The sequence below is a fragment of the Copidosoma floridanum genome, unplaced genomic scaffold (assembly GCF_036245765.1).
Source record: "Copidosoma floridanum isolate Cflo_tuat_1 unplaced genomic scaffold, Cflo_Japanese_pri ptg000004l, whole genome shotgun sequence".
Lineage (NCBI taxonomy): Eukaryota > Metazoa > Arthropoda > Insecta > Hymenoptera > Encyrtidae > Copidosoma > Copidosoma floridanum.
Window position 1 is genome coordinate 41,337,868 of NW_028321881.1, and position 16,285 is coordinate 41,354,152.

General features: G+C 40.0%; 1 protein-coding gene across 1 annotated transcript; it reads left to right on the plus strand.

Moving 5' to 3' along the window:
• Positions 1-2,088: 2,088 nt before the first annotated feature.
• LOC106644156 (protein lifeguard 1) lies at positions 2,089-3,944 on the plus strand. The gene is made up of 7 exons (XM_089597268.1): positions 2,089-2,177; positions 2,239-2,490; positions 2,561-2,614; positions 2,706-2,796; positions 2,870-2,995; positions 3,571-3,717; positions 3,795-3,944. Exons 1-7 carry the CDS (start codon positions 2,089-2,091, stop codon positions 3,942-3,944), a joined length of 909 nt encoding a protein of 302 aa, XP_089453394.1.
• Positions 3,945-16,285: the final 12,341 nt, after the last annotated feature.

Below are 16,285 nucleotides of genomic sequence, written 5' to 3' on the forward strand. Positions count from 1 at the left end.
ATGTTAGTATCAATGTCCTGATTTACAAAAAAATTGTATTTTTATAAGATCTACAATTTGAATTGTGCATTAAAGAACAGGCTCTCTCTCTACATTACTTGTTTTAATCCTCACGACTAAAAAATTGTGACGTTGACGTGTATAAATTAATGCATGTGTTTAATTTTAAAAGTGTTATTCACATGCACCATACTTCAATAAATTTACATACTTACCTTATGAAATATAAGGTGCCAATATTCACATACTCTTAGGTATATATGGGTCATTTCACAAAAAATACGATATTCTGTAAAGCCTATGTTTAAAAACAACGGATCGAATTATTTCAAGTTGGAACTTTTTTTAAACAGTATAAACCAATTTTTCCTTAATGCATTTTTGAGATCGTGTCGAAGAGTTCTTTTTGTGTGGCCGTAAGGTTAAAAAAACAGGTCAAAATGTCATTATCGTACATAAGCGTTTAAAATTTCATTTTCCTACCTCGGGCGTTTTTGAGAGGCTGGTGTGCCCTCGGTAGGAAAAATAGCATTCGCCACATAAGCGCCATCGCTCCGTGGCTACCTTACATCCCTCGGACCCTGCTTCGCAGTTCCCTTGGGCCGCAAAATAGCCCCCGAGACGATGGCACTCTTCCGACGAAAACTACTATTTTTACGGCTTCTGGTGCCTAGAAGTTGATTTTATAATTTTTTTACGATTGTGGTATCTAGAGCTCGCAGTGGCCCGCGCTTGCCTTCGGTCTGGAGGGCTATAGGGTTCAAGACCCCGCTCCGTCACTTTTTCGCGGGTACCTCTGTGGTTTCTCGTCAGTATGTTGTACTGCTATACCGTACCATCACAGCAGTAAAAATCAACGATGCCTCGAATTATTTTAGTTTTCGAGTATACAGATTTAAAAAACACCTAATAAATAGATTTAATATGGCGTACTAATGTCACAGTAAGTAAAACAAGGCCAACCATAAAGATAAAGACAAGATGTAGTATAATTTGAGGTGTTGAGCATATTGTCTGATATAGTTTAGAAAGGAAAAAAAAATTTATTTCCAAGTATGAACGTTTTACTTATCAAGCCTACTTTTGCCACTTTTGAATTGCGCACCACAAATGATTTAATTCGGTTAGTAACTAATTCTTAGACACTTGGAATTAACCGTTTTGTACTCTGGAGTGTACAAAAACACTATCAAATTTTTTTGCAGCACCAAATTTTAATTTAGCTAATTTTAGTATCGTCGCGAGAGTACATGGCGTTTTTCTCGGTAAAATAAGCGGTCTTTACCTTAACGCCCCTACTCCCCAAGGGATAATTAAGGATTTAAAATCATCGATTGGATGACTATAGTGTACGAAGGGGTATAGGGTGCAGATGTGACAAACGAAATTTCGTTGAAAAATTCTATCTTGGTGCTTTAAAATCGCAAAAAAAGTACCATTACGGTAATGAGAAGTCTGACATTACCGTAATGCTCTTTTTGAATTTCTTAAAAAATGCATTTGAATTAACATAGTTTTTTAATGAATGATCGTAGAGTCGAGACTAAAATTTTCCAACTAGTTTGGACATTATATACCTTGGAAAAAACAATTAAAAAATTCTGAACATTTAATTTAAAAAATCTCAATTTGGGCGTGAAAATATCGCAGTTTTTGTGAAATAACCCATATATAGGAGTGGAGCTACGCGTCGCTGTACAGATGTTTTTTTCTAACGAGGTTTTTGACAGATGCTTCAGGTTCTTATTTTTCTATGTTTTATACATTTATGTTTGATCTGAGAAAAAAATATTTCCAATCAACAGAAAAAATTGTCCGGTAATTGGTAAGTTGATATGTATCATTTTCATACACCAAAACATATGTAAATACAACGAAAAATAAACAATGTGACAAAATTGGGGTTATTAGGTTACGAAGGGGAATGGCATTCGCTCAATGTCATTGATCAGCAAATTGTTGATATAAGTATATTCAAAGTACAATTAAATTAAATTTTGTAGAAAAAAAAACTGCACTTCGTAAGATCGGCGCTCGTATGAAATTTAATTGCCCGTGGCATAAATAAAGGATCTCAGAATCACCGGTATGGCCAACAAAGGGCCGACCTCCGCTGGAGGACCCCCGCAACTTCCCACCCTGCACGTGGGACAAAAAATACCATACGTACGCACCCTCGAACCAAAAAACCTAGCTATCACGAGTAAACAAATAATTAAAAAAAAAAAAAAAAAAAAAATTGAAGGGCCCGTTCAGCGTGACGGTGACGGAGTCTATGGTGAGCAAGCGCGAGCTCGAAAACCAAAAATTGGCCAGGCGGTGGGAGCGCAAGCAGATCCGCAACGCCAGAATGGCCGAGATGATCGAAGAGAACTACGCGGGCGAGTTTAAGGTGTTCAACGTGCGCCGGAGGTTCATCCGCAGGGTCTTCTCCATCCTCACGCTCCAACTGATCTTCACGGCCATCGTCATCGCCGTCTTTTACTTCGTGTAAGACCGCGGAAGCTACTTTTTTCTTTTTTTTAGTGACTTTAATTCCCAACTGCATTTTTTTGCGTAGGGAGGACGCGAGGAATTTTATGACCAGCAATGCCCACTTGCTCATATTGGCGGGGTAAGTCGCACCCACACGTCTAGCTGCTGATTAAACGAAAAATCATACTCGATTCTATCACATATATACCGTTTCTTTTTCTCTTGGACAGCATCGTGTTTTTTTTGTCGTACCTGTCGATATCGCTGAGCAGCTGTGCCAGGCGGGATCCGCCTCTCAACGTGGTATGCCTGACTTTGATGGTGAGACGAATGAAGAAATCATCAACAAAGAAACAAAAGTACTTACCCCTGATGTCTTTGGTTTTTTCCTTAGACCGTGTCGGACGCTTATTTGATGGCCGCGCTGACCACTTTTTATTCCACCGATGTGGTTTTGACGACGGTGGGCGTCACAACTCTCATCACGGCCGTCATATTTTTCACGGCTGCCTGCACTAAGGTTAAAATTATTTTTTTCAGTAATTATCAAAATCGCAGTGGCAACATCTACTTGAAATTCGTTTAGCATTACTTTTTTGTACGCGTCAAATATGTTAAACAGAAAACCATTACGTAATCTTTCCGATGAAATATTTCTCTCAAGCATTCATTCACCGGTGGAGAATGGAGCATTTCTTTTTCATGTGAATCTGAAATATTTTTCAAATTTTTGTGACGCAATATTTTATTCGTTTGTTACATTGAAATATTTCGAATTTCTTACGAAATAACGTAAATACCGGAAGTCAACGAGTAAAATATAAGTGTTTCTGCAAAATTCTCAACGTGATATTTTTCCAATAGTTAATGGAGTAACCCAAAAGTATCTCTTACAATACCGTGAATATTCGAATTGCAATCAAGATAAAAGTTAAAAAAAAAAAAAACTTGTTCCTGTAGTAAAAGCGTATTCATTTGTTCATTTTCCCTAAAATGTACTGAAACAAGCTTTTGATAAGTGTGCAAAATATATATTTTTAGTACACAACACACAGAACGTAAGTAACTTGCCAAAAAAAATAAAATTCGTTGCAGTTTGATCTGACAGCACACACCGGGCTCATGTTGATTGTCTCCCTAGTATTTTTTTGTGCAATCATTGGAGGAATATTCATTGCTGCCTTGCAAACTCCAGCAGTGGAGGTCGGGATCACTATCCTTGGCGCATTTTTAATATCGATGGTACTGTGTATCGAAATTCCATGTCGCTTATTAACTGTTAGATTTAATGATTGACAAGAAAAACAATTTTATTACAGTTTTTATTTTTCGATGTGCAAACGATGATGGGAGGCAAACACATCGAATTAAATCCCGATGAAGTTATTTATGCAGCAAGTCAGATTTACGTTGACATTTTAATGCTGTACAGATACTTGCTGATGTTCATGGAATATGCCCAGAGTTGAAGTTTAAAATTTTATAAGTTTTAACTTTTTCGACCACAACATTGAAAAATTCAAAAAATATGTGTATCAGATAAAATCATATGTAGTATTCAAATTTTCTTACTTAACTTCTGTGATGTAATGCGTTTTATATACGGGTATACAATAATCAATCATTCTCACGATTTTTTTCGCCATTTCATTAGAACAATTACGGTCTGATATTTTTAGATTAAAACTTAGTACTGCAAGTACCTTTCTATTACCGTTAAGGTATAAATAAAACTTTGCAAATAAATTTTAATGTTGACACAGCATAATAATTAAAATTTCGAGCGTCAATGGCCAATAATAAAAAAGTGATAATGCACAGAAACAAAGCAGAAAAGCATTGTGAAAGATGAAGAATGAAAAAATAATATATTATTTACCTAGGACAGAAAATACTGGGATTGTTGTATGTTTCTGCCCGAGGTGAGAACTACATTTTTGGGTTGAGGGCGAAAAGTACAACTTTGCACCCGTGGGCACACTTTCCGCCCGCCAATTACTTTCCACCCTATGACTCTAGGGCGCAAAGCACTGCACCCGGGGGACAAAATGGTAGTTTTCGTACCTGGTGGCGCATGTCGCCAGGACAAGACTCCTTCTTGCCCTGCTTTATATTTTCTACCCATTGGTGTAAGTTGCGGCTAGTTACTAAAAAAGACTATACGGCACTACTATAATTACCACATAACTCTTCATCACTATGAAATATGATCGAAATATTTCGGATCTCTACGAATCATAAGGTTCCTCAATTCTGGTGAGAGTGGCGGCTGGTTAAAATTTTGACCACCCTTCGGCCTCAGCTCTTGCAGCGGTCTGTCTCGCACCGTGTGGGACATAGCTTTTAGTACAGGGTTATGTGGGTTTGGCACGCTCTATGTTCTCTATGAGGTCCCTATGGGTACGGTTCGCAAACTCAGCATAGATGGCGTACTGTAGCTAAGAGAAAAATGGCGTCACATTGACACAAATGTAGTATTCATGATCTCCTGACGTTAGCGCGAAGGATATGTTGTCACAAAAGTAAGTCCACATTACCGTATACCATTGTCACTTATAGCCGTAGTATCTAGTATGTCAGTGACGCCATTTTTCTCTTAGCTACAGCACGCCATCTATGCTAAGTTTGCTGATCGTAGGGACCTCATTCATTGGTTCAAGTGGTTGCTCGTAATATTTTGATCAAATATGGACGTCTTTAACACCAAGAAAACTCCTTACCAGAACGAAGTATTACAAAAATATTTAGGATCATCACGAATCATAAGGTTTATCAATTCCTGTGAGAGAAATTAAAAATTAATTTGTTATCACCCTTGAGGTTCGCTAATTAAGTACCGCCGACAGCGCCACTTTTTGGTGGTTCAATCGCGATCTTTTATCATGAATACTAAAAAACTAAAACATTCTTTCTAAATAATAATAGTAATAGACGCGGGTCTGTCATGATTAAATAAAGCGGATTTACTTTTTATTTACTCGTGATAGTGCATTATAATAGTTTCTGCACCACCACTTTTGCACATTTTAGTCGCACGATTTTGGGCTACTTAACCAGCGTAACCTTCCAAATGTCCTAGCCTGACCTTTGATACATGAAAGGGACGTGTTTCTATGGCTGTGTTCGCGTAAGGCTCCGTTAGTGATATTCTCTGCTATCTGATTGCACAGTGCTTTGTACAGGTAAAGGTTGTTTGATTACTTATTTAATTTGAACTTGAAAAAGTAAACACATTTAGTTATTTTTATTATTTTTTAAACCATAAATTACAAGTGCTCTCATGAAACTGATTATGAAAACAGTAATCTTCTTCTCACTTTATTGGCTATAGGCTCTCCAAAATAAGAGTCAGTGTGGCCATGACCAGGTTGGGTGAGAAAACAGTAATCAGAAGAGATATGACAGCATTAAAAAGCTATTGACACATACTACTGTATTGCTTTCACGAATTACTTGTGAAGCAAATAAGGTTTTCACCATACTGCGCGAAACGCGCGTGAAGGTTATAAGAAATGCATTAGATTTCACGTTAACCACCCTCGGCTTCCCCTCGGGCGTTTATTCACGTGAAATCTAAGACATCCTTAACCTCGCTCTCTAGGTGCGTAATATACTATTTTCGCCACTCCAACAAACTTTCTCACATGCACGTAGGTGAGACAGTATGCAAAAAATACGGGGAGATTCCGATTTCTGTGGTGCCGTGATCTGAGTGTAGTTTCTTGTATATTTTGATGCCAGGAATACAGCAAAATAATTAAAAAATTCCTTCTTACCTCTTTTTCGAGATATCGAACTCGAAAGTCGAAAAAATCGTATTTTGTAAAAATGCGATATTAGGGTTATTACTTACTAATTTGATAGTAAAAAATATGATAAAAATATTTAATAAATTTCTACTTGTGTACTTTTTGATTTTGCTTCATTTTAAATGTGTATTTCTTCTTTAAAAATGTTTCATGTGGTTTTTTTTCTAGTAGTAAGTAAAACATGATAAACATAATAACAATTAAAAAACAAATACTTTCCACTAACAGAAAAAAATAATATAGATCTTTAGCGTTACCCAGAGTGCGACACAAGGAGGTAAACCTACGTGCACTCCAATGTGTGTATGTGTAAGCCTGTGTGTATGTATATTTGTGAATTGCTCTTACTCTTACATGAAGAGCGTATCAGATACCAAGCTGATGAGAATAGATAATACACTTTGATCTGTGTCAGTGTGCCGGGCAGCGATGGTAAAATTAACAGAAATTTCATCATTTTTAAATCAATAAATAATATCAATTTATCAAGTGTTTTCAAGAATTTGAATTTTGAATAGCCCTTACATGAAAAGCGTATCAGATACCAAGTTGATGAGAATAGATAATACACTTTGATCTGTGTCAGTGTGCCGGGCAGCGATGGTAAAATTAACAGAAGTTTTATCATTTTAAAATCAATAAATAATATCAATTTATCAAGTGTTTTTATATTAAAATCAAACATTTTTGAAATGTGTTTTTCGACAATCGAGATGCTACATTTCAAAAAAAAAGCAAATAGAATGGTTTTCATTATTTTTTTTTATATTTATTACTATCAAATAAGCAAGAAATAACCGTAATATATCACATGTATACAAAATACGATTTTTTCGACCTTCGAGTTCGACATCTCGAAAAGGAGGTAAGAAGGAATTTTTTTATTATTTTTCCTGTACTTATTCCTGGCATCAAAATATACAAGAAACCACACTCAGATCACGGCGCCACAGAAATCGGAATCGTGCCCAGCGTTGGGGCCGTTGGGTGAAGAGGATTCCCGCAGTGAAAATTACGGTCAGTAACATAAAAGTTACTGTCACTGACATACCAATCTATAGAGTGTTGGAGAAGCGAATAGGCAGAGAAGAAGGGGGCATTCCAGAGGTTCTCACCAGTGCTCCCAAATGTGACTGGCAAACATGTGAGAAATAACACAAGCGCCAATCCCCACACAACCCGGAGCGCTTACTGGTCCCTTTGGTTTTTTTAAATAAATATAATGATAAGACAAGCGCCAATCCCCACACAACCTGAAGCGCTTATACTGGTCCCTTCATTTTTTTAAAATGAATTGAATAAAACAAGCGCCAATCCCCACACAACCCGGAGCGCTTACTGAGCCCTTTATTTATTTAAAATAAATATAATGATAAGACAAGCGCCAATCCCCACACAACCTGGAGCGCTTACTGGGCCCTTTATTTATTTAAAATAAAATGAACAATACAAGCGCCAATCCCCACTCAACCCAGAGCGCTTACTGGCCGCTTTGTTTATTAATTAAATAAGTAAAATACTTTTGGGATTTAATGAATCGAAGGCAACGTAGGTTCATATTAACAAAAACACTTTATTTAAGAGAAGGAAAGAGCTTACGTGTTAACCGTTGGACGGTTGACAGCGAACTGAACTTATCTGTGTGTACAGTCATTGACGTCACATATAGGTATACGCGACGCGACAAGTTTGAATCGAGCGAATGAAGTAGCGCATTAGGCGAGAAGTAATAAGGCGAGATTTATGCATGAGTGCGAAATAATGAAAATATACGGGGAAAGAAATTGTAATACTAACACGCCCCCTCAATGAAAATCCACGTATAAGAAAACACAAAATATAATAATAATTTAACAATTAAATTAGTCCAAGCTTCTTAGAACATTTCTCGTGAGAAGGTGAACTCAGTGGCTTGGTGAGAACATCAGCGGTCATCTCGTCCGTTGGAAGGTACTCTATCTTGATGGGATGATCCTGGAGAGCACCCCTTATGAAGTGGTGTCGTATATCGATGTGCTTGGATCTTGCCTGGAAGATGGGGTTACAAGCCAGCTTCCCTGCAGACTGATTGTCGTTGAATATGACAATTTTGGCCAATTCAGGCTGCTTAAGTTCTCGTAAGAACTGTATGAGGTAGATGGCCTCTTTGCAGGCCTCTGTAAGGCACATGTACTCTGCCTCAGTGGAAGATAAGGCCACGGTCCTCTGCTTGCGTGAAGACCAGGATATGGCTCCTTTAGAAAGAGAGAAAGCGTAACCTGAATAGGATCTGCGGTCAATGATACACCCTCCCCAGTCCGCGTCGGCGAACGAAGAGACTCCTCGGTTATCCTTCGAGTAGACGAGTTTTCGGTCAGGCGTCCCTTTTAGGTAGCGTAGTACGCGTTTAGCTGCTATCCAGTGAGAGTGACCGGGGCAACTGTTAAATTGGCTCAGCATATTTACTGCGTAAGCAATGTCAGGTCTAGTACCAATGGCAAGGTACATGAGCGCCCCGACAAGTTCCCTGTACGGGTAATTGTGAGTCGTGCTCGCAGGTTCTTCAAGCTTCAGTTTCTCGCCCAAAGCGACGGGTGTCTTGGCGGGCTTGCAGTCGGACATCCCAAATCTGGTTAGAATCTCGGCGGCAAAGGCACTCTGACTCAATGTGATGCGTCCATGAGTCTGCTGTATGTTTATTCCGAGGCAGTAATTAACCTTACCGAGATCTTTAAGCTCGAAGCTCCGTGAGAGTCCGCGCTTGATTTCCTGCACACGTTTTGCGTCATTTGATGTGATGATGATGTCGTCTACGTAGATTAGGAGGTACGTGATCCCGCTTCCTCGACTATCGGTGTAGACACAAGGATCGGAGCTTGTAGGTATGAGTCCAATGCGCTTGAGGCTTTCATTTAGTTTGAGGTGCCATTGACGACCGGCCTGACGAAGTCCGTAGATAGCTTTCTTGAGTCTGCAGACCCTGTTTCCGGATCTCAAATCTCGTAGCATGGTGGTCGCTTTGCGCGCCAAATCCGGATCCTCCTCGGCCTTGGCCATCCTTGACAGTGTTTCCTCCAACAGGTCCGGCGTTCTCATATGAACTGTAGTGTCAATGTCACCGTGCAGATAGGCGGTGGCGACGTCGAGCTGAGACACAATCAGGTCGTACTTTGCAGACAAAGAAAGTAAAAGTCTCAAGGACTCAAGTCTTGCCACCGGTGCAAAGGTCTCGACAAAGTCAACTCCGGGTATTTGGGAAAATCCCTGAGCGACAACTCTGGCCTTTCGGCGTGCCAGCGAACCATCCGCTCCGAATTTGTTTCTGAGTATGGTTCCGCAGCCGAGCACCGTGCCGTCCGCAGGTCTATCGACGAGCTCCCAGGTGTCGTTGCTGATGAGGCTCTTCGTTTCTTCGTAGATGGCGCCGAGCCATTCTGCGCGTTCTGGTCCGCTCAAGGCATCCTTCAGGGGAACTTCCGTGGCGACCATGGCGATTTCGGCGTCCGAGGGATCAACGTCCATTGCATCGTGCATGGAATCGTCCGACTCCTCCGCTTCTTCTCCGATCCGATCCCCCGTTGGGTGTTTGTGGACAGGCTCAGCTTCGCGCGACGGGACGCTTCCTACACGGTCGTGCTTATTGACGTTGACGTTTACAGGGGGTCCTGGGAGAATTTCGCTCCGGTGGAATCCGCGGAAAGGTAGCTCCTCGTCATCCGTCGAGTCTTCTTGCTGAATGTCGTACTCAACTTCTTTAGGCTTGATTGGAGGAGCGACCTCGATGTCCAGGTAGTCCACGAATTCCTTGGAATTTTCGGATGTTTTGATTTCGTCGTCTGGTCCGGGACTGAGTAGGAACTTGACGTCCCTTGAGTTGCAAACTTTATGCTCGCTCGGAATCCAGATGCGATACGTCGACGACGACTCCGTGTAACCAACAAATTTTCCTGGTATTCCTCTTGCGTCGAACTTTCCCTTGGTTGGTGCCTTGTCCAAGATGTAAACCCTGCATCTGAAGGGCTGCATGTGCTGGACACTTGGACGTTCGCCTTTCCAAAGCTGATACGGCGTTCCGTGGGAGATGGACTTGGTTGGACAGCGATTCCGGACGTAGTTGGCCGTCGTGATCGCCTCTGCCCAGAACGAGGGTGGCAGACACGACTCGATTAGCATGCACCTTGCCATCTTGACGAGTGTTCTATTTTTACGTTCGGCCACACCGTTTTGTTGAGGTGCGTGAGGGACCGTCGTGCGATGCTCTATGCCGTTGTCCGTGAGAATTTTCTTGAAACTGTTGTTTATGTATTCGCGTCCGTTGTCGGACTGAAGTGCCTTTATCCTTCTGCCTGTTTGGTTTTCGGCATAATTTTTAAATTCGATGAATTTTTCGGCAGCCTCTCTTTTGTTTTTCATGAGGTAAATGGCACACCATCGACTTTTGTCGTCAATGAATGTAATGAACCAGCGGAAACCTCTCATGGATGCGTTTCTCATGGGTCCACAAACGTCGGAGTGAACGAGCTCAAGAAGCTCGTCGGCGGAGCTCTTGCGACTGGAGAAGAGGAGGCTGGTCATTTTGCCCGCTAGGCACGTCTCGCAGGTATTCAGTACTTCTTCAAGTTTGAAATCGAGACCCTCTACGCAACCACTTATCTTCATCAGTGCCATATCGCTCGCGTTCAGGTGTCCAAGACGACGATGCCAAGCGTCCGCCTGAAGTGGCTCGGCCCGTGCGCACGTCTCGACGTTTTCTTCGACACAAAATAGATTTCTGACCCGGTCAGCCACGACTTTGACATTTCCGTTCGAGTCTTTGACTTCGGCGCTGCTCTGCTTAAAAGTAACCTCATATCCTGCGTCGACAATTTTTGCGACTGAGATAAGGTTAGTCCGTAAGTCGGGTACGTAGAGCGTGTCTTTTAGCGTCATCGTGTCGCATCCGTTTTTACTGACACCGACACTGACGTCGCCTTTCGATTTTATCGTCGTGGTTGCATCACTGGCGAGTCTCAGCTGATCGTTTGCGGCTTTCAGGTTTGTAAATGCTTCCTTGGTGTTGCACAGGTGCGAAGTGCAGCCGCTGTCCATGCACCAGAGATTCGCTGTGTTCATGTCTCGTGCTTGTGCCGAGAAGCAAACATTGGCTTTCTCCGTTTCCGCTTGTTTAGCTTGTGCCTTTTTAGCGTGGCAGTCGGCTTCCTTGTGCCCAATTTTTCCACAGAATCCGCATTTGTACTTCGGCTTTTGCTTGCCTTGCTTGTTTGCGCTTGCGTCGTCTCTTTTTTCGTCTTTTTTCTGTTTTGGTTTTCTCGACTGTGCAAACATGGCGCTGGTGTCGACTTCCTTTTGTTGCCTGGCGTTGCTCTCTTCGATAATTATTATCTTGAGCAACTCGGCGTTGGGTAGAGTGTCACGTGACTCGATCGCACACCAAAAATTTTCTAAGCTACTTGGAAGGCTGCACAGTAGCAGAATGGCCAGGAGTTCTTCGTTGACTTGTATCTCCATGCTTGAGGAGTGTGTACCTTCTTCTTTAACCTCCGGTGTTTCACCTGATATGTATTGCCACGTATTATTTTTGATCAGCAATGCCTCCATTTGGATTTTCCAGGTGTCATAGTTGTCCCTGGTCAGCATCTCGAATCGTGCTGTGTAGGACGCTGTGCTGTCTGCCATTTTGACTTGATGGCTGCAGGGGCTCTTTTTCTTGACTTTGGTGTTTTTCGCTTTCGCCTTCTCGCTGTCTAAACTTTTGGCTTTTACGACAACACGCGTCTCGCGTTACTTGGGCCCATAACCTTTTGGGATTTAATGAATCGAAGGCAACGTAGGTTCATATTAACAAAAACACTTTATTTAAGAGAAGGAAAGAGCTTACGTGTTAACCGTTGGACGGTTGACAGCAAACTGAATCAGAGATGAGTAGAGAGATTGCTAACGCCAATGCTACGGCGTGAGACAACTTTTTTCCACTGATCGGGGCGACCCGCCGCGGCCAGCCGTCGAACCAAGGCGCACATTTTTCGAGAGTGCGAGACTCGTATCGAAGAGCGTGCGCCTACAAGAAGAGAAGTGGATTCGCGTGGAAATGAGCATATAGGCGCACATTTTGGTGACACGTAGAAGGGGTATACCGAATGTGTGCCTACGAGGAGAGGAGTGGAAATGTTGACTATAGCTATATATCTGAGCGCACAGCCAAAGCAAGCGACGACACGAGTTTTTCTCTTTTGACTGCAACCGAGTATATGCTATATATATTTAACTGACTCTTACTCTCTCGCTCTTGCTTAAATGATATCTATCAATCTTACATTCGATTAAATCGTGAAACTAAATGCTCATATAATTATATGCACAGAATTTGATATCAAAACATTTTTTTTTTTCCGTACGTTAACACTTAATTTGAAATCTAGTATTATTTTGAAAATATAATCAGCTTAATTTTTTTAAGGATAACAGTTCAGCTATAACCACTGGTTAATTATTTTTCCTCATCATAATTGTTATGAACTGTAGGACAAGCCCCGGAGGTTATCGATGAACATATGTGACTTTAAGATCTCCTACCCTCGAAGTTTCGATAGCTGAGGTAGTAAGGGCTTATGCCACTACTGTTCTCGTTTTGCTATCTGAGGATCGATTCCAACTGTCGGCAAATTTTTTTTTTTAACGTGATTCATCATTCTAGTTTATTTTCTTTTTATTTATGTTTTATTTATGTTTTATAAATAATATTAACAAACCCTTTTTTCCCTATACATCGAAATACATTTTTTTAATACTAATTATATTAAATAATTTCATAAGCTGATACTTATCGTTAGCATGGCCATTTCGGAATTTCATATAAATTCTTATAAATTATCGAAAATTATGTTCAAGGTTAAACTTTTACTTTTTTGAAATTCATAATGTAAGTGACAAGTGGTTGTAACTACCAGGTAAAAATTTTAAGTAACGTAACAGTTAACTTGATATATAAGATCTGTTTTTCATTACTGTTCAGATTTTTGTTGCATAATTTTCAAAGGTATTAAGTTTTGATACTTACATACGCTAATTAAAAGTTTGGTCTAGAACCAACATTATGTAATTGAAATTGAAATTACATATTTAATCAACACAATAAGTATAGCTGCTATACCTAAAATTTTTTTACAACAAAAGACGGAAAATAAATGTTTAGGGAGTTTTATGTAAGTTTTCTTGTGCCTCCGAATATTATGATTATTGTATAGATAGATAAAAATATCGACCAGAACAGCTTAATCATTTCTTGGAAAAAAAAAAATTAAAATTAATGAAAATTATGTATAAGGATTTTTTCTCTCTTACTTTCTTTGGAGTTTTAAATGTAAGAATTATACTCATATCCTAAGAAATTATTTTATTATTATGAAATTCCGAAATGGCCATGCTAACGATAAGTATCAGCTTATGAAATTGTTTAATATAATTAGTATTAAAAAAATGTATTTCGATGTATAGGGAAAAAAGGGTTTGTTAATATTATTTATAAAACATAAATAAAACATAAATAAAAAGAAAATAAACTAGAATGATGAATCACGTTAAAAAAAAAAATTTGCCGACAGTTGGAATCGATCCTCAGATAGCAAAACGAGAACAGTAGTGGCATAAGCCCTTACTACCTTAGCTATCGAAACTTCGAGGGTAGGAGATCTTAAAGTCACATATGTTCATCGATGACCTCCGGGGCTTGTCCTACAGTTCGTAACAATTATGATGAGGAAAAATAATTAACCAGTGGTTATAGCTGAACTGTTATCCTTAAAAAAATTAAGCTGATTATTTTTTCAAAATAATACTAGATTTCAAATTAAGTGTTAACGTACGGAAAAAAAAAATGTTTTGATATCAAATTCTGTGCATATAATTATATGAGCATTTAGTTTCACGGTTTAATCGAATGTAAGATTGATAGATATCATTCAAGCAAGAGCGAGAGAGTAAGAGTCAGTTAAATATATATAGCATATACTCGGTTGCAGTCAAAAGAGAAAAACTCGTGTCGTCGCTTGCTTTGGCTGTGCGCTCAGATATATAGCTATAGTCAACATTTCCACTCCTCTCCTCGTAGGCACACATTCGGTATACCCCTTCTACGTGTCACCAAAATGTGCGCCTATATATATGCTCATTTCCACGCGAATCCACTTCTCTTCTTGTAGGCACACGCTCTTCGATACGAGTCTCGCACTCTCGAAAAATGTGCGCCTTGGTTCGACGGCTGGCCGCGGCGGGTCGCCCCGATCAGTGGAAAAAAGTTGTCTCACGCCGTAGCATTGGCGTTAGCAATTTCTCTACTCATCTCTGACTGAACTTATCTGTGTGTACAGTCATTGACGTCACATATAGGTATACGCGACGCGACAAGTTTGAATCGAGCTAATTAAGTAGCGCATTAGGCGAGAATTAATAAGGCGAGATTTATGCATGAGTGCGAAATAATGAAAATATACGGGGAAAGAAATTGTAATACTAACAAATACCATAAGCGCCAATCCCCACACAACACGGTGCGCTTACTGGTCGCATACTTATTTTACAATAAATAAAGTAATAAGGCAAGCGACATTCACTACAAAAGCTGGGGCGTTTACTAGTAGCATTAATTATTATTAAAAAAGCATTAAATAATCATTCAAGCGCAACCAGTGGTGACCAGTGAGTATCCTGGATAGTCAGGTGATAAGCACTCGCGTTGTTACTTAATAAATTTTATTAATTATTACAGCGACCAGAAAGCTCTCTGGGTTGTGTGGGGATTCGCGCTTGTATTATTCATTTTATTTTAAATAACTAAAGGGACCAGTAAGCGCTCCAGGTTGCGTGGGGATTGGCGCTTGTTTCATTCAATTTATTTTAAATAAATAAAGGGACCAGTAAGCGCTCCAGGTTGTGTGGGGATTGGCGCTTGTCTTATCATTATATTTATTTAAAGAAAACAAAGGGACCAGTAAGCGCTCCGGGTTGTGTGGGGATTGGCACTTGTATTATTCATTTTATTTTAAATAAATAAAGGGACCAGTAAGCGCTCCAGGTTGTGTGGGGATTGGCGCTTGTCTTATCATTATATTTATTTAAAGAAAACAAAGGGACCAGTAAGCGCTCCGGGTTGTGTGGGGATTGGCGCTTGTCTATTATCATTATATTTATTTTAAATAAATAAAGGGCCCAGTAAGCGCTCCGGGTTGTGTGGGGATTGGCACTTGTATTATTCATTTTATTTTAAATAAATAAAGGGCCCAGTAAGCGCTCCAGGTTGTGTGGGGATTGGCGCTTGTGTTATTTCTCACATATTTGCCAGTCACATTTGGGAGCACCGGTGAGAACCTCTGGAATGCCCCCTTCTTCTCTGCCTATTCGCTTCTCCAACACTCTATAGATTGGTATGTTAGTGACAGTAACTTTTATGTTACTGACCGTAATTTTCACTGCGGGCATCCTCTTCACCCAACGCTGTTAGCGCTCTCAACTCTTCTCTATGATAGAGAATGAAAAGATGTTGAAGGTGTCATTTGCTGTAAAATGAGAATTTCATGAAATTTTTAAAATACCTGCAATTACATTTCTTTACCAAAATAAAATAAAAAAAAAAATATTTCTGGTCTTGGAGATTGTATCTCTTTTTAATTTGGCGGGGTGGGGCGGCCCTTTACTTATTTTTCAGAATCACGTAAGAACATGCAGAATTTTACGTAATTTTGTGCAGGGGTGGTCGTGGAGTGGCAATATTCTATATCTCTTCACTCTACATTATAAGAAATTCAGGGTTTTACTCTGAAATGGTTAATAAGTATACACGTTTCTTTTAAAGGATGATTTGACCGCTTTTTTCTAATTCCTTGCAACCTATTGTGTTCTAATGGCATTTACGTGTATAGGCCCTTAGAGCCGCTGTAGTTGCAGAAAGTGGTTTTACAGCAGAGATTATACAGTCGGTAGATTGTCGGTAGGTGTCGGACACAGTCGGTGCACACAAAACCAGATAA

What these genes read in the sequence shown, in the direction of transcription:
- LOC106644156 (XM_089597268.1), top strand. Translation starts at nt 2,089, where the DNA reads ATGGCCAACAAAGGGCCGACCTCCGCTGGAGGACCCCCGCAACTTCCC. An exon ending in ATCGCCGTCTTTTACTTCGT is followed by an intron (nt 2,491 to 2,560) that starts GTAAGACCGCGG and finishes TTTTTTGCGTAG; the next exon opens with GGAGGACGCGAGGAATTTTA. An exon ending in CACTTGCTCATATTGGCGGG is followed by an intron (nt 2,615 to 2,705) that starts GTAAGTCGCACC and finishes TCTCTTGGACAG; the next exon opens with CATCGTGTTTTTTTTGTCGT.